Source organism: Mustela erminea, chromosome 20, assembly GCF_009829155.1.
Source record: "Mustela erminea isolate mMusErm1 chromosome 20, mMusErm1.Pri, whole genome shotgun sequence".
Lineage (NCBI taxonomy): Eukaryota > Metazoa > Chordata > Mammalia > Carnivora > Mustelidae > Mustela > Mustela erminea.
In genome coordinates this window covers 12757438-12775944 of record NC_045633.1, presented here as the reverse complement: position 1 = coordinate 12775944, position 18507 = coordinate 12757438, and the positions used below count along the sequence as shown (strand labels likewise).

The following is an 18507-nucleotide window of genomic DNA, read 5'->3' as shown; positions in this document are numbered from 1 at the left end:
AAAAAAAAAAAAAAAAAAAAAAAAAAAAAGAGTTCATCAGAGTAGTAATAGTGTGGTGAAATAATGTTTGTATAGAAACTTGCAGTTTTAGAACTCTCATTTTCTGGTTCCATCTTAATTGTTAAACTGAGTATGACAGATTGGATAAAGTATTTCCTTCATCGGTTTTTCTCCCAGTTAGAAGCTGGGAGGTAAATATTGTTTATATAAAAATATAAACAGGTTTGACTCTGAATTCCTGATATCCTTAAGCAATTTCATTTAGAAGACAATATAGAAGTAGCAATATATTATTAAGGAAGTATTGTCACATATACAGTTGGCAGGAGTTCTTAAATAAGTAAATGAATTTTGGATTCTAACATTAGTTATTTAACAAATTGCTGCCAGGAGCTTTGGAGCAAGAATAGGTAATATAAAGTACCCCAGCATTGATACCATTAATTTACCCAACCCCACCCAAAATTGTTTCTCAAAAGTGCATTTGATTTGAAAATTTCAACTTGTTTGATTATGGGACTTAATAGTAAATCTGTTTCTGATGTAGGAAATTACTTTGTGTATGTGATTAACATTGTCTTTGAACTTCCTGATTCAAGTTTTATCTTGTCTGAATTCAGAGATTTGTTTTTACTGGCTGTAAGCCAGGTGTTTCCCTAATGTTTATAATTCAGGAGAGCTTGAAAGAGCAGGGACAACAGTTGTAGTGTTGCTGAATCATTTGTTATTGAGTATATTTGGATATTCTGTCTCTGCATTTGGCTGATTTTATATTAAATGTATTAATTTTGATATTGATATTCTTTGGACTCTTTTTATTTAGTTTCCTTTATATAGCATTGATTATATACCCTTTATTTACTAATATTTCTTGTGCATTAGTCATTAGGAACAGTTAGGTACAGTGGAAAGAGATTTGGCTCTGTACTCCACTCAGTTCAAAATAGATATGAGCACTGATTTTGAGACTACCTTAGCCCAAGGGCCCAGCATCTTTTAAAATACAAGTTATTATTATTGTGCTATCTTGACTTCTCCATGCAGAAAAAAAGATATGAATGAGTGAATAGATGAACAAGAGGGCTCTCATTCTGTGGTGTTTTTGTTTTCTGTCTCTGGTGTTGTATCTGACAATGAAGAGGTGTGTTTTTGAGAAGAAGAGCTATATTCCAGGTTGATCTTACTAGTGTTATGTTGTGCTTTGACCTGGTGTTGGATAATTGTTGGATTAGTTTCATTTTGCCATATGGGTGTGTAGGGTATTAACTCCATATTCATTCATTGTCAGTTATAGACAAGTTAGTATTTTATCACACTTTCTCTAGTTAAAGCTAAATGATTGCTTTACTTTCATAACTAAATTATGACCCAGTGAAAGAATTCATTCTAATGCCATTTCTTTAACATCTCAGTTAGAGGCTGTTGGATGGACAGTGTTTTTTTTATGTTTGATGTTACATTTCAGTTTCAAAAGAAAATTATCAGGCAGTTAAGTGGATATTGGGTGACAGCTTACAAATTTGGTAGTAGAATGTGGGACTAGATAGAGTCTAGACTCAATCAAAAATGTTCGTGAATATTAAGTTAAGATTTTGAGCACTTTTTCTTTTCCTTTTGCTACATTTTGTAAAAGATTTTCTTAGCTTATAATTTTCTTAATTTGGAGGGAACGTGTGGGAGTTTAAGGTGCTCATAATGTCAAGGAATAATAGGTTGAAAGAAATTCTTCAAGATGAAGAAAAAATAATCCTGCATGAAAATATTTTAAAGTCTCATGCATAAAGGATCTTTCAAATCATTAACGCTAATGTTCAGAGTTTGTACATCATACTGTTATAAGGGCAATATGGTACTGGTATTTTAGAATTAGTTTACTGTGGACAGATTTTATAAATCTAGGAGCCATGTTTTAATATTCTGTAGTGAAACAGGTCATTTTACATGTAAGTGTACCTACCTAACACATCTTTTTTAGTTTTCTTCCTTCCTTCCTTCCTTGTTTATTTTTTTCCCTTGGCTTTAGTGTAGTCATTTCAACCTCAGGCTTCTTGTTTGCCTGACCTTTTTCTGTCCCTTTACTTCCATCCTATTTATGCCTTCATATTTAAAGTAGGTCACTTATAGGCATGATGTTTTTAGACTTTTAAAATCCATTCTGTCAGTCTCTTTTTATCATAAAGTTTAGTCCATGTACATTTAAGGTAACCATTGATAAAGTAAGATTTTGATCTACTGTTTTACTCTTTGCTCTGGTTTGTCCCATCTCTCTCTCTCTCTCTCTCTCTCTTTTTTTTTTTTTTTTTTGTTTGTTTCTCTGTTACTTCTTTTTAGGCTAGTTGAGTATTTTTAGAATTCCTTTTTAATTTTCATATTGGCTTTTGAGCTAAAACTATGTTTTTTTAATGGTTGCTGTGGGAATTACAATAACTTTAACGTCTCCATGGAGCTCAAGTTAAGATTGCACACCTCTCTTATAATGTATAGAAATGTAATAATGTTGTGATAGTTACCCTTCCCCATCTTTTATGCTATTGTCTTATATATTATAAATATGTCCATGATAGGCCCCTTGACATAGTACTGTAAATATTACTTTGAATAGTAATAGTTAAGAAAGCAGGAGGAAAAACAAATCTTTGGTTTTTATCTACATGTTTAACATTTCTAATGCTTTTCATTCCTCTGATCCAAGTTTCTATCTGGTATCACTTCCCTTCAGCCTTGAAGAAATTCTTTTAGCATTTTTCGTAGTGTGTGCCTGCTGGTGACAATTTTGCCTTCATTGTTAAAGGATATTTTTGTTGAATATGGAACTCTGGATTCTGTGAGGTTTCCTCTTAACAGTCCTGTTTTATTTTAGCAACTAACTTTGCTGAACTCACTTTTGCACACTCTCTTTCCTGTGGTGAGCAGCAAGTGAAATCTCAGTTCTGGTTTTTTGTTTTGTTTTGTTTTGTTTTTTGTTGGTTTTTCCCCGTAGCCGGGCTGTTGGGATTCTCCTTGCATATGCATCATTTAGGGGGTCACCAGAGACTTGGGCCGAGTTCATACACAGAATTTAGGACCTCCTCTTTCCTGGCTCATTCTTTTCTGGGAACTAAATACAGAGTCAAGAAGTAGATCCACATGTATGTAGTCAGCTGATCTGCAATAAGGTTACAAAGGCAGCTCCACAGAGAAAAGATAACCTTTCCAACAAATGGTGTTGGAACAGTCACGTACTTTTATGCCAAAGACAGAAAACTTTGATTCCTATCTCCCAGCATATACAGAAATTAATTCAGAGCACATCATAGACTTAAATGTAAAAAACAAAACTATGAAATATCTAGAAGAAAACATGGTAGATAATCTCTGTGGCCTTAGATTAATCATACATTTTTTAGCTACAACACTAAAAACATGATTCAGAAAAGAAAAAAATCGACAGGTTGGACTTCATCAAATTAAAAACAGGTGCTTTTTATAAAACACTGTTAAGAGAATAAAAAAATAAGCCGTAGACTGGGAGAGAATATTTGCACATCATATATCTGATACGGGACTTTTGTCCAGAATATATAAAGAACTTTCAAAACAATAATAAGAAAATAAATATATTCCATAAATATTAAATATATTTTTAAAAGGAACAAAAGATTTGATCAGGTACTTAACCAAAGATGATACACAGATGGCAGATAAGCACATTAAAAGACCCTCAGCTTCATTAGGGAAATACAAAGTGAGATCACAGTGATAAGGGGCTCAGAGTAGCATAGGAAGACCCTAAACTCCCCTCTTCCAGAGACACAGCAGGTTTACAGCTATGTCGGAAATAATTTTCCTCTGAAAAGCACCCAAGAGCTAGATAAACAGTAGCCTCCACAACAAAAGACAAAAGAGGCATCATGAAGGGTAGGAGGAGCAGCCAGTCAGGGTTACCCCATAGTCGAGGGAACCCCCAAGGGCAGAACACTCACTCAAATCATGAAAGGATTGTGCCTCATACCAGGCACCCCAACCCTTGGGGCACGCACCAGAATAACAAGGCCCCAAAATGTCTGGTTCTGCAAATCAATGGAACTTAATACTAGGAGGATCCTAGAACTGCAGGGAATGGAGATCCTGCTCTTAAAGGGCTTTCGTGCAAAAACATTCATTCCGAGATCCAGCACAAAAGCAACAGATTGAAAAGCACCTAGACCATAAGTGAGGGAGAACCACTTACTAGTTTCCTGCTAGAGAGGCAGGAACCTGCAGGGACTTGATCTGGGGACAGAAATACTGGTGGATGCCATTTTTGCAATCTCATCCTAACTTGCCAGTGACTGAACTGACTGGTTCTATTTTTGGTGCCCTCTCTCTAGCCTGCTAGCACCAGAGGGTGTGCTCTTTCCTACCCCATGTAATAACGGGGCTAGGCAAGTGCCTCACGCCCCACCCATCCTGCTCAGCATCCCAGCAGCAAAAGGGTTGGGTTAACGCCCTGAGCCCCAACCCACCCCACACAAAGACCAAAGCCACAACTAGGAAAGTCAAGCAGTCCAAACCCCTCCCTCCCTGTACAGTGGCTGAACTACAACCAGGCCGGGTGAGTGCCCTGAGCTCCACCCTTCACACATAGCAACCACATCCCTAAACCAAAGGCAGGCACTCACAACCTGTACAAGGGACACATGGAGTGCCTGGTTCTGGTAGCCAGGGGAGACTGTGCTTCTGGGTCACATGGCAGAGCTTCTGCACAAAACCGTGCTTTCAGAACTCGGGGAGGAAAGATACAGATGTAGTAAAAAGAAGATGTAGTAAAAAGAAGATGAAGTGAAAAGAAACATCTTTATCCCAATGTTCATAGCAGCAATGGCCACAGTCGCCAAACTGTGGAAAGAACCAAGATGCCCTTCAACAGATGAATGGATAAAGAAGATATGGTCCATATATACGATAGAATATTATGCCTCCATCAGAAAGGATGAACACCCAACTTTTGTATCAACATGGACAGGACTGGGGAGAGATTATGCTGAGTGAAATAAGTCAAGCAGAAAGAATCATCATATGGTTTCACTTACTTGTGGAGCATAAGGAATAACACAGGATATTGGGAGAAGGAAAGAAAAGTGAATTGGGGGAAATCGGAGGGGGAGAAGTACCGTTGAGAGACTGTGACTCTGAGAAATAAACTGAGGCTTTTGGAGGGGAAGAGTGTGGGGGTTGGGTGAGCCTGGTGGTGGGTATTATGTTGCATGGAGCACTGGGTATGGTGCATGAACAATGAATTTTGGAACACTGAAAAAAAAGTGAGAAAAAAATAAGACTCATGGAGGTATTTGTTTTGGCTAATACATATAGACAGAGAGGCAAAATGAGAAGCCAGAGGAATATGTTCCAAACCAAAGAACAAGGCAAATCCCTCGAAAGAGACCTTAATAAAACAGAGATAAGCAACCTATCTGATAAAAAGTTCTGAGTAATGGTCATAAAGATGCTCAGTGATCTCAGAAGAGTAAAAGAACACAGAGAGAACTTCAACAAAGAGAGATAGAAGATACAAGAAACTACCAAACAGAAGTTATAACGGAAATAGAAAACACTCTAGAGTGGTTCAGCAGCAGCATGGATGAAACAGAAGTACGACTGTGTGAGCTGGAAGACAAAGAAATGGAAAACACCCAGACAGAGCAGCAAAATGAAGAAAAGAATTGTGAAAAGTGAGGATACCTTAAGGGATTTCTGGGACAACCTCATGCATACTAACATTCACATTATAAGGGTCCTAGAAGGAGAAGAGAGAGAAAAGCCTAAAAAAATTATGTGAGGGCGCCTGGGTGGCTCAGTCGGTTAAGTGGCTGCCTTCGGCTCGGGTCATGATCCCAGGGTCCTGGGATCGAGTTCCATATTGGGCTCTCTGCTCAGGAGAAGTCTGTTTCTCCCTCTCCCTCTGCTTGCCACTCTGCCTACTTGTGCTGTCTATCTGTCAAATAAATAAATAAAAATCTTTAAAAAAAAAATTATGTGAAGTGGGGTACCTTCATGACTTATTTGGTTAACATCCAACTCTTGATTTCGGCTGAGGTCGTGATCTCTGGTCCTAGGGATTGTGTACCCCTCCCCACACCCACCCCGGGTGCCACACTCAGCAGGGTGTCTACTTAAGGATTCTCACTCTTCCCCTCCCCGCCTCCACCGGCACACACTTTCTCTGTCTCTCTCTCAAATAAATAAATCTCTAAAAAGTTAAGGATAGAATCTTAAGAGCAGCAAGAGAAGAGCAACTGTTAACGTACCAGGGGAAACCCTATAAGGCTTTCAGCAAGTTTTTCACCAGAAGCTCCACAGGCCATAAAGGAGGGACATGACATATTCAAAGTACTGAAAAGAATGAATAACTGCCGACCAAGAATTCTCTACCTGGCAAGGTTTTCATTCATAATTGAAGGAGAGATGAAGAGTATTCTAGAAAAGCAAAACCTGAAGGGATTCACCACCACTGAACCAACCTTGTAAGAAATGTTAAAGGGAATTCTCTAAACACTGAAGGAAAGGCGCTAATTAATAAGAAAATATATGAAAGTTGGACACCTGGGTGGCACAGTTAAGTGTTGGACTCTTTGTTTCAGCTCAGGTAGTGATCTCAGGGTCATGGGATCGAGCCCTGTGTCAGGCTCCACACCCAGTGAAGAACCTGTTTAAGATTTCCACCCCCTCTCTAAAATACATAAATCTTAAAAAAATGTATATATATATATATATATATGAAAGTAAAAATTCCAGAATTACCAGTATTCCAAAAAAATCCAAAAATTACCAGAAAAGGTAATTAAGTAATAAAGGTAGTGGATCAGCCACTTATAAAGCTGGTGTGAAAGTTAAAAGACAATGGTAGGGTTTTTTTTGTTTTTTTTTTTTTTAAGATTTTAAAAAATTTATTTGACAGAGAGACAGAGATCACAAGTAGGCAGAGCGGCAGGCAGAGGGAGAGGAAGGGAAGCAGGCTCCCTGCTGAGCAGAGAGCCCGATGCGGGACTCGATCCCAGGACCCTAGGACCATGATCTGAGCCGAAGGCAGAGGCTTTAACCCACTGAGCCACCCAGGCACCCCAACAACATAGTTTTATTAAAAGTAGAGTAGTAAAAGGATATATAAAATAAAAAGATACAAAGTGTGATATCAAATATATAAAACATGGAGTGGGAAGTAAAAATATAAAGATTTGGAATGCATTAAAAATTAAGTTACTATTGAAATTAACAAGTCAGGAAACAACAGATGTTGGCTAGGATTCAGAGAAAGGGGAATCCTCTTATATTGTTGGTTGGCAGCTACCCTGGAAAACAGTATGGAGTTTCCTCAGAAAGTTAAAAATAGAACTACCCTATGACCCAGCAGTTGCATTATTAGATATTTATCCAAGATACAAATGTAGTGATCCAAAGGAACACATGTACCCCAATGTTTATAGTAGCAATGTCCACAATAGCCAAACTATGGAAAGAGTTCAGATGTCCATCAACAGATGAATGGATAAAAAAGATTGTGTGTGTGTGTGTGTGTGTGTGTGTGTTTGTGTGTGTGTAATGGAGTATTACTCAGCCATCAAAAGAGTGAAACCTCGTCATTTACAATGACATGGATGGAACTAGAGGGTATTATGCTCAGTGAATTAAGTCAGAGAAAGACAAGTACCATATGATTTCACTCATACATGGAGTTTAAGAAACAAAGCTGCTGAGCGTAGGGGAAAGGAAGGAAAAATAAAATAAGATGAAAATAGGGAGGCAAACCATATGAGATGCTGTACTCTAGGAAACAAACTGAGGGTTGCCGCAGGGGAGGAACTGTTGGAAAGGGGTAATTGGATGATGGGCTTTAAGGAGGGCACTTGATATAATGAGCACTGGGTGCTATATGGACTAAATTCTACCCCTGAAACTAATAATACAGCATATGTTAACTACAATGAATTTAAATGAAGAGTTTTACAAAATTAAGTTACCATCAACCTAAAGGAGACCATATATAATAAGATGTTGTGTGACCCTCATGGTAACCACAAAGAAGAAACTTAAATATACAAAAGAGAAAGAGAAAGGAATCTAAGCATAATGCAAAAGAAAATAATCAAACCACAGGGGAGAGAGAGGAGAAGAAGCAGAGAGACCACAAAAACAGCCAGAAAACAATGAACAAAATGGCAATAAGTACATACTCATTAATAATTGCTTTATTTTTTTAAAAAAGATTTATTTATTTTTAGAGAGGGTGAGAATGAGCATGTATGAGCAGGAGGGAAGGGCAGAGGGGAGAGGGAGAGAGAGAATCTCAAGCAGACTCCCTGCTGAGCCTAGAGCCTGACATGGGGCTTGACCCCAGGTCCCTGAGATCACCACCTGAGCAAAATCAAGAGTCAGACATTTAACAGACTGAGCCACCCAGGCACCTCATAATTGCTTTAAATGTAAATGGTTTAAATGCCAACCAAAAGGCAGGGTGGCTGAATGTATAGAACCAGAATTTTCTATGTACCGCCTATAGGAGGCTCACTCGGAATGTAAAGACACACAGACCAAAAGTGAAGCAGTGGAAAAGGAGACCTTCCATGCCAATGGAAATGAAAGCTGGGGCAGTTATGCTTATATCAGACAAAATAGAATTTTTTTTGATTAGTGTAAATTATTATTATTTTTTTAATTTTTAATTTTTTTGATAAAATAGAATTTAAAACAAAGACTGTAACAGGAGAGTTGCAGGATACAGAAGTAATATACAGAAATTTGTGCATGCCTACACCCTGATAATGAACTATCAGAGAAATTAAGACGATAATCCCATTTAGAGTTGCATCAAAAGCAGTGAAGTAACCTAGAATAAATTTAACCAAGAAAGTGGAAGACCTATACTCTGAAAACTAGAAAACACTGATGAAGGATATTGAAGAGGGCATAAATAAATCGAAAGATATGCTGTGTTTTGGGATTGGAAGAATGAAGATTGTGAAAATGTCCGTACTACCCAAAGCAGTCTACAAATCAACCAATTCACTGCAATCTGTATAAAAATTCCAATGGCATTTTTCACAGATGTGAAACTAAGAGTTCTAAAATTTGTACGGAACCACCAAAGACCCAAAATAGCCAAAGCATTCTTGGGAAAGAGAACAAAGCTGGAAGTATTATACTCTGGAATTTCAAACTGTACTGAAAAGCAGTAGTAATCAAAACAGCATGGTCCTGGCACAAAAACAGACATAGGTCAGTGGAAGAGAGTAGACCAGAAATAAACCCACACCTATATAGTCAGTTAACTTACACAAAGGAGACAAGAACATGCTATGGGGAGAGGACAGGCTTTTCAATAAATGGTACTGGGAATACTGCACAGTTGTGTGCACAAGAATGAAACTTGATTGCTTTCTTAAGCCATACACAAAAATGAACACAAAATGGATTAAAGGCATAAATGCAAGACCGAAACCATAACACTCCTAGAAGAAGACATAGGCTGTAAGCTCTTTGATATCAGTCGTGGCGATATTTTTTTGGATATATCTCCTTAGGCAAGGGCAGCAAAAATAAACAGATGGGACCCCATCAAACTAAAAAGCTTTTGCAGAGTGAAGGAGACCATCAACACAATGAAAAGGCAGCCTGCTGAATGAAGGTCATTGTAAAGCCATATATCTGATAAGGGGTTGATATCCAAAATATATAAAGAACTTACGAAAATAACAACAACAACTCTGTCCATTAGATATGGGCAGAGGACCTGAATAGACAGTCTTCCCAGGATGACATATAGATGGACAACAAGCACATGAAAAGATACTGAACATCACTGATTATCAGGAAAATGCGTATCAGAAGTACAATGAGATATCACCTAATACTAGTCAGAATGGCTGTCATCAAAAAGGCAAGAAATAACAAGTGTTGGTCAAGTTGTGGAGAAAGGGGATCCCTTGTACACTGTTGGTGAGAATGTAAATTAGGGCAGACACTATGGAAAACAGTATGGGGGTTCCTCAAAAAATTAAAAATTGAATTACCCTATGATCCAGGAATTCCACTTTTGGGTATTTAGCTGAAGAAAATGAAAAAACTAATTGAAAAAATATATATATATATACACTACCTTTATGCTTATTGCAGTATTATTTACAATAGCCAGGGCATAGAAGTAATCCAAATATTGATCAATAGATAATGGATAAAGAAGGTTGTGTGTGTGTGTGTGTGTGTGTGTGTGTGTATAATATTACTCAGCCCCCAAAAGGAATGAAATCTTGTCTTCTGTGACAACAGGACCACGAGGATATCATGCTAAGTGAAATAAGTCAGACAAAAGCTAACACTGTATGATTTCACTTATATGTGGAATCTGAAAAAATGAAAAACAGAAACAGAAACAGACCTCATAGAACAAACTGGTGGTTGGGAGGGGGAAGGTGGGACTGGCAAAATAGGTGAAGGGAATTAAGAAGTAAAGACTTTGAGTTAGGGGCGCCTGGGTGGCTCAGTGGGTTAAGCCACTGCCTTCGGCTCAGGTCATGATCTCAGGGTCCTGGGATCGAGTCCCGCATCGGGTTCTCTACTCAGCGGGGAGCCTGCTTCCCTCTCTCTCTCTCTGTCTGCCTTTCCGTCTACTTGTGATTTCTCCCTGTCAAATAAATAAATAAAATCTTAAAAAAAAAAAAAGACTTTGAGTTATAAAATAACTAAGTCTCAGAGATGTAATATGCAGCTTAGGGGCTGTAGTCAATCATATTGTAATGATTTTATATGATGACAGGTGGCAACCCGACCTATTGTGATGATTATTTTGAATATATAAAAATACCAAATTCCTGTCCTGTTCATCTGAAACTGGTATAATATCTCGAGTATAATTCAATAAAATAATACATAAATAAATAAAACCACACTGAGTTATCATTTCACGCCCATTGAAATAATTAAAATGAAAAAGATTGACCATAATCGTCAGCGAGGTTGTAGAACTACTGGAATTCTATGTCACTGCTAGTTAAGACTGCAGAATGGCATAATCGCTTTGGAAAATACTTTGTTAGTTTCTTTAAAATTTAAATACTCAGTTGCTGTACGATCCACTCATTTTATTCTTAGATATTTATTATGCAAGAGAAGTGAAAGCATATATCCATATAAATACTTGGACAAGAATCTTCATAGCACTTTTATTTGTAATGGAAACTGAAAACAACTAAATGCCCATCATTAGGAGAGTGGGTCAATGAACTGTGATTGGGAATTAGGGAATGCTACTAAGCAGGCAACAGTTTGGTGAAATGCTTCACCCCTGCATAATGTGGACCACCATCCTTTTAGCTTTCAGCTTTCTTTTTTTTTTTTTTAAGATTTTATTTATTTATTTGACAGAGAGAGATCACAAGTAGGCAGAGAGGCAGGCAGAGAGAGAGAGAGGGGGAAGCAGGCTCCCTGCTGAGCAGAGAGCCCGATGCAAGACTTGATCCTAGGATGCTGAAATCATGACCTGAGCCAAAGGCAGAGGCTTAACCCACTGAGCCACCCAGACACCCCTAGCTTTCAGCTTTCAATAAGCTTTCTTGCTGCCCACTGCTCACCCTGTAAGCCAGGTCGAGCCCCACATCGGGCTCCCTGCTCCGCGGAAGGCCTGCTTCTCCTTCTCCCACTCCCCTCTCTTGCTGTCTCTTTCTTTCTGTCACTTAAATAAAAAATAAAATCTTTTAAAAGAATAAAATCTTTAGTGACATCAATAACTATAACTTTCTTTAATCCACAGTATAAAAAAATTATGTAAAATACCTTTCAACTTATATTTACCTGGTAAGTGCTATTTTAGATAGGAAGTCCGTTATTCCTGTGTGTTGGACAAAGCACCCAAGATCCAGAGAAAGTAAACGAATTGGCAGTTGCTTCACAGCAGTGAAGCTGGACTAGAACCCAGGGTTTCCATTTTAATATTTTTGTGTAACTTGGAGAAAAATCAATGTACCATCTCCTTACACGTTTTTACTTGACAGTCTCTTCGGCAGGCCGCATTTAAGAGAGGTCTCGGACGCCCGTCGCCAGTCGCTGGAGCACCATGGATCCCCCAGGGGCACTAGACGCCGAGGATGAGCTGGGGCCGTTAGCCCATCTTGCCCCAAGTCCTCAAAGTGAAGCTGTTGCCCACGAATTCCAGGAGCTGTCCTTGCAGCCCAGCCAGCACCTGCCCCCTCTGAATGAGAGGAAGAACGGTGAGCTCTTCAGCATGCGCAGTGGGGACTGGGTTTAAAGACTTTCCTTTTCGTGAGCCAAGTTAATTACTGTTTGGTAGTACTTTTTTTTTTTTTTTTTTTTTTGGTTGGTTACATTGGGCAGCCTGTTACGAGGGGAGAGCCTCATTGGGATGCTGGCTGGTTTTGAGTAAGGCATACTTTACTTTGCATTCAGTTCTTTCATTATTCCCCCAGTAAGTATCTGGTAGCGGTATTCTCTGGTTGCAACCATGCTAGCACTCGGTTTCACGCTCCAACGACACTGGAGGGTAGCCTGCAAGACAGACTGAGGCTTGGACCAGACTTTCCCCGTCTCCAGTGTGTTGCACCTTAGTTTCAGAAACGACAGCCTTTAAGTTATTTGGATAACTTAGTTATTTGGATAACTTTAGTTATTTTAACTTTATCCACAAGTTATTTGGATGATCACTAAGAAAACAAGAATTTCTTATTTGAGTATTTTTCTATGAGTGGGTATAGGATATGATTATATTGTCATTCTTTGACTGCTTGTCATTGTGTGCAAAATGAATATTTTCTATTCATTTGGTATCTGTCAGGAAATTTTCATTGGTCACAGAGGCTTGTCAGAGTCTCCAGAAAATACAGTACTATCGGCTTTTAATGTAAATAAATAAGGATAGATAATAGACACTTAATTTTAATACTTATAACGTAAAAACTAACAAACATAAAATGTTAAAATTTGTGAACACATCAAGCATATATATTAAAAGGGCCACATTAAGAATGTCAGCTGAATTTAGTGTGCTTTCTGTAGTTCTGAGGAGTTTTACATTTACAGATAGACATTTTTAAATTTTTGGTTTTAAAAGCCAGAAGAAATGAAACCATTCCGTTCTAGAACACTTCCTTATGTACCTTGTTGCTTATTTTTCTGGGTTCTGTTTCCCAGTCCTTTTCACTATTGGCCTTATCATATGCAGGAAAATGATATGCTGTGATTCTCCGATCTTCCGTACATGTATTCAGAGTATACTTGTCTGCTTCAGATAGGGTCTCTGGTACTTGTTCTTGGGCATAACCCTTGTCAAGTGTGAGTGGTGTAAAGCAACATTTTGGCTTAAGTGCTATCAGACATTTCAGGCTATAGAACCTTCCACCAATTAGGGGCCTTCCTTTCTAAGACTAACTGACAGAGTATAACCACATTTATTTATTATTTATTATTTATTATTTATTTATTAAAGCATGACTAAGTGTCATCAAATTCACTTAGTACCTTTAGACCTGTGTCATGTTCAGATTATTATCCTCAAGAAAATATATGTGAGTTGTACCAGTATAAAACTGCAGGAGTATACAGTAACTCAAGACAATGGTCATATGTAGCAGAGGAGGGAAATGTGTTGCAAAAGTTTATGCTTTGTGGTGATTTACTTGATGAAGCACACCACATTCTCTTGCAAGAATGTTGTCTTAAATATGTATGCCTGAATATAAGGTTAGCCCGAATATTAGGTAGACTCCCTATATAAATTTTTAGGAAGATGGAATAAAAGGTAAAAATTTTAGTTGAGTCATTTAGTTACATGTATATAACTAAAATCACATTTCATGAAGCTGTGCAATAATATAGGATTGCTTTATTCACCCTCATATTTCATAGAGCCAGCTTGCTTACACTTTATCCATGAATCTTTGCGAGAAGTGCCTTTTTCTTTATCATCAGCAAAACCCCTTGGCATCATCCGTCTAGCACTAAAACTAAAACCCAGCGTGTATCTTCATTTCTGTCTCTTCTGTCTTGAGGTAGAGTGGTTTTTGAGTTCACACATGATCTGACACGGGAGATTTTATGTCTAGACTACCATTGACGAACCAGTGGGGTTGGGTGCGTGTGTGCGTTGTGTGTCTTGCCCTTGTATGTTCGCAGTCTCTATAACATAATCACTCCTGTGATTTGTGGTTGGTCATAACATTTTATGTGGCTGTAGTTCCTGTAATTTTAGAATATAATTATCTGTTTTGCTTTGCTCGAGTAGGTAACACTGTCACTGCCCTAAAACGTGCAGGGCACAAATGGGTCACAGTGAAAAGTACTTCACCTCCCAGTCTTTCCCCTTAGCTACCTAGTTACTTCCTCAGAATTAACTACTGTTACTTGCGTCCTTTCTGACCGAATAGCATTTTTCCACTTTTTTAAAAGCAGTTTTTCAAAGTCTTTTTTTAACAACACTCAGTACTTTCAATTTTAAGGTTATAACCTGGGACTAGTTAATGTGTTGGCTTCGTCTTCCCCCCTTTTGATGATTTCCTACTAAGATATTTTTATAAACATCCTAAAACTAGCTTTGAATGGAGTTAATTTTAAGCAAATATGTTTTCCTCAGGTACATTTTTGTTCACTATTGAGTAGAAAAAGTATCTTATAATCTGAGATGCTATGTAAAGATTCAAAAAGCAGTTTCCTCTTTTCTAATAGGTGACATCAGGAAGTTAAAAACCTTACCTTATATTCAGGCATACACCCCAAGTTCAGACTATGATATATTAGCCTGATTTGTGTGTATATTCCAAGGCATACTGGAATCCTTGTACAGCTATCAGAAATCTACCTTTAAAAAAGAAAAAAAGATTTTATTGATTTGACAGAGTGTGAGCACAAGCAGGGGGAGCTGCAGGCATAGGGAGAGGAGGAAGCAGGCTCCCTGCTGAGCAGGTCGTCAGATGTGGGGCTCAATCCCAGGACCCTGAGGTCATGACCCGAGCCAAAGGCAGATGCTTAATGTACTGAGCCACCCAGGCAGCCGAGAAAGCTACCCTTTTTGATAGTTTTATGAGTAGAGTGGAATCACATCAAGTAATAGGGAGATAAAAGAACCGTAACTGTCTTACCTTACTTTTTTACATTAATTCTTCATTTTTTAAGTTTTCTTAGTGCCATGTTTAGGTCATATCATACATAAAATGTAGGTCTTGGCCTCAAAATGAATTAATACAAAGTACTGTTTAGATTATGAAATAGTCAAATTTAGGTATTTCTTTGGTGATTGTGTCTCATTTTTAGTCCTAAGCATTTGAATTTCACTTGTTTGAATTCTTTCCTTTTCGAGTTGGGGAATATGAAGATATTTCAGTTTGGATTAGTGTATAGAAGGATCATTTCACCAAATAGCTTATAAGTAAACCTAACGAGGACAGAGAGGTTGACACCTAGGCAGTGACGCTAGGGTCTTCCCTTATTTTTGACCAATATTTATGTTGGTAAAGCAGCGGAATAGCAGACAATTCCTACTGTTGCAGGAAATGTGAAAGATGTTTACCAAAGAAAAGCTAGGGCCTTTCTTGACCCCTGAATGTCGCCAAAATAATTCCATAACTGGAGGTACCTCAAAAGTAAGACAACCGATTAGACCATTAATTCTTCCCAGCAAGGGAGTCCTTAGTAAAGGAAACGTGGATATACAGTCATGGACCTTTAATGAAACTGTGCCTGCACAGGAAAATTGAGCTCTGTTTGGGTGTTTTACACAATATTAGCATTCCTTCAGATGGTAAACACAGGCAGTAAAAAGGTAATCAGTCCAAGGGACGGTTATTTTTTTATTGCCAAACTAGGAAAAGCTCAGGTGCTGTAAGTTGAATGTAGCTTTATAAAGGCAAGGAGAGACAAAGTGGATCGAAACAACATGCCTGAAAGCGTCCAGCTCTGCCTCGTGCCCCCACTTAGAGGACCACATGTAGGAAGCTTATAGTTGTATGTCTTGAGGTCATTTGCAAGACTGATAAGCATGCTGGTTGGTGAATTTAAGCTTTTAAGTCACTGCCAGCTTTATCATGCAGTAAAGCAGATAAGTTGACATAGATTTCCTCCCCCCACTTTTTAAAACAGTTTGGCATTTTAATACTTCTTGGTACAGCTCTGAAGATGGGTCTCGGTTATGTTAACATGGCCATGGATTCACCACAGGCCAGCTGTCACTAGTATCAAGTAGGTAGAAAATAGTATCTGCCACTTTTCCCTTCCTGTATTAACAGGCTTTTTGAAATTGTATTTGCTTTGAAATCACATGTTTTTAGGACTCAGAAAAAAGGAAACTTTGTTGTTATTCTTATTTTAAACTTCGGTATTTCTAGTCACTGCAGTGGTTGGGTTTTTGAGTTAATGGTCCCATTTTAAATTTTTGTTCCTAAGGTTTTCCATCCATTAAATTTATCACAGTGAATAGTTTTAGACCATCTCTCAGTCTGTTCTAGAGTGATCATACTAGAGAGAAAATAATTCATTCACAAGTTTGTTGCATACAAGGGAACGCGAGGTAGTTTTTTGCATCGTATTCAGTACAGGTATTAATACTTTTGCAGACAGTCAGGTGAAATTTGCCTTGCCATGAAACCCAGCCAAAGAAAATTGCTTGCCTCGTACCAAAGAAAATAAATGGTATTTGCTCATGGCTGGTCTTTTCTTGATGTTTTACCTAGAAAACATTTCCCCACTCCTTGTTAACCTACCTGTTAGGCTTATGGTCACTCCAGGTGTTTGAAAATGCCCAAAGGTGATGAGCATTTGTCTGAAACAGAGCCCTGTTTCTTAGCATGTACGCAAGATGGTATGCTGTACTGGAGATTGGTGAGGAAAGAGAGAATATTTCTGTTTTCCTCTGGAGCAGACAACCAGGCAGGATATTCTCAGAGTGTCATAAATGGGAAGCAAATGAATAGATGCTAAATGACCAAGACATGGACGATAGGGTTCTTGCTTTCCCTTTCTATAAGAAATAGAAATGAATAATTTTCTGTAACATTCTCTTATCCTTGGCTTTACTATTAACATATTTAGGATCTTGAATATTTAAAATTCTCATGATGTTAATAAACAGTCTGATACATTTAGATATTTCTTTTTCTGCTTTCAAGAGTTACTACAGACAGAGTACTTAGTCTGGGAAGAGAAATATATATAACTTCCTTAATTAATCTTCCTTCATTTCTAATATGTTTTTAAAAACTAGGCTCTACATGTTAATACTAAACACAATTTGAACGTTTAAAAGCCAATCATGAACCCCCTGATAGCTGCAGAGGAAATTCTTGATTAATTATGGCAGCTTTCCTGTCTCTTTGTGACAATTTCTTGACCCTTTCAAAACGAAAACCAAGTCCTATAAGTAGCTTACAGGTGGGGTACTCTCTTTCGCAATAATGGTGTTTACCAGCTCTCTGTTAAAGAGTGTGTTGTGTTTCACAACATAAATCAGCTAACCCTGTCCACCTTCCTTTTTGTGCGCTGGATTTCTTGTTTGGACAGTTGGGCTGTTACTGAGATGTAGTCTGCTTCAGTGCATCGCAGAACACACCCCAGCAGCGTGTGGGTGGGGGCAGGGGTGGGGCTGGGCAGTAGCTACACGCTCCCTCCTGCGGGGACGAGTCGGAACAGTGCCGTGGGCCTGCTGTGGTCCTTCGTTGCTGAGGGGGTAGCGGGAGCTTCCAGTTTCAGGAGTGCATCTAGGACTCTAGGCCGAGCCTAGCACACCTGAAAGCCCTATTTTGAGTTATTCATCCAGTATTTACCCAGTTTTTAAATTGCATCCTCTTGCAGAAATGCTCTTGAATGTCAACAATTAACATGTTTATTAAAAGTAAATTATAGAACATAATAATAATTATCAGTGCAGACTAGCGTGAGGCCACATTATCTTAATATTTAAAAAATGTTTGCCTAAAATCGTTACAAGGGTTTTCTAAAGTTATCGGAGTCCTAGAAGTACATCATTTCTTATATAGACTATTTGAGATAATTTTTGTATGACTTCCATTAGGCTCTGGTCCAGCAAAGAAACAGAAACTTATTAATTAAGAAACAGTCTTTCCTGTGTCTCAGAAAGTAATTTTAAAAGAGGACATATATAATATAAATAATTAGTTACTAGATATCACTCAACTACAATACCCTCGCTACTTAGACCTTTTAAGACTACTTGTAATTAATTAGTTGGCTTATAATTAGACCCTCTGGTAGGCCAAGAGACTTTGTTAAAATTAAGTTGGGCTCTTTCTTGCCTGTGTGCTCCACCTAACCCAACCACAGGGACCTCTGTTAGCCAAAAAGGAAGAGGAAGGGTAGATGTTAGACACCTGCTCTCTACCATGACTGAAGGAGAATGATAAATTTAGGGAATATACGGGGGGGAAAGTGACTCGTGATTTTTCTTCCTTTGTTATTTTACGTTAAGATATCACTAATAAGGCACTGTTGAGACAAAGCAAGAAGACAAATATGTCAGAATAACAAATGTTTTGGAAT

General features: G+C 38.2%; 1 protein-coding gene across 7 annotated transcripts in view; it reads left to right on the top strand.

The window, feature by feature from the left end:
* The window catches only part of MRTFB (myocardin related transcription factor B), a 262113-nt gene that overhangs the window by 129262 nt on the left and 114344 nt on the right, over nt 1-18507 (top strand). For all 7 annotated transcript variants that reach the window (XM_032328495.1, XM_032328490.1, XM_032328493.1 and 4 more), the window contains exon 3: nt 12003-12218. In XM_032328495.1, the coding sequence (XP_032184386.1) occupies nt 12065-12218 (154 nt within the window). In that variant the 5' untranslated portion in view covers nt 12003-12064. The remainder of the gene's footprint in view (nt 1-12002; nt 12219-18507) is intronic.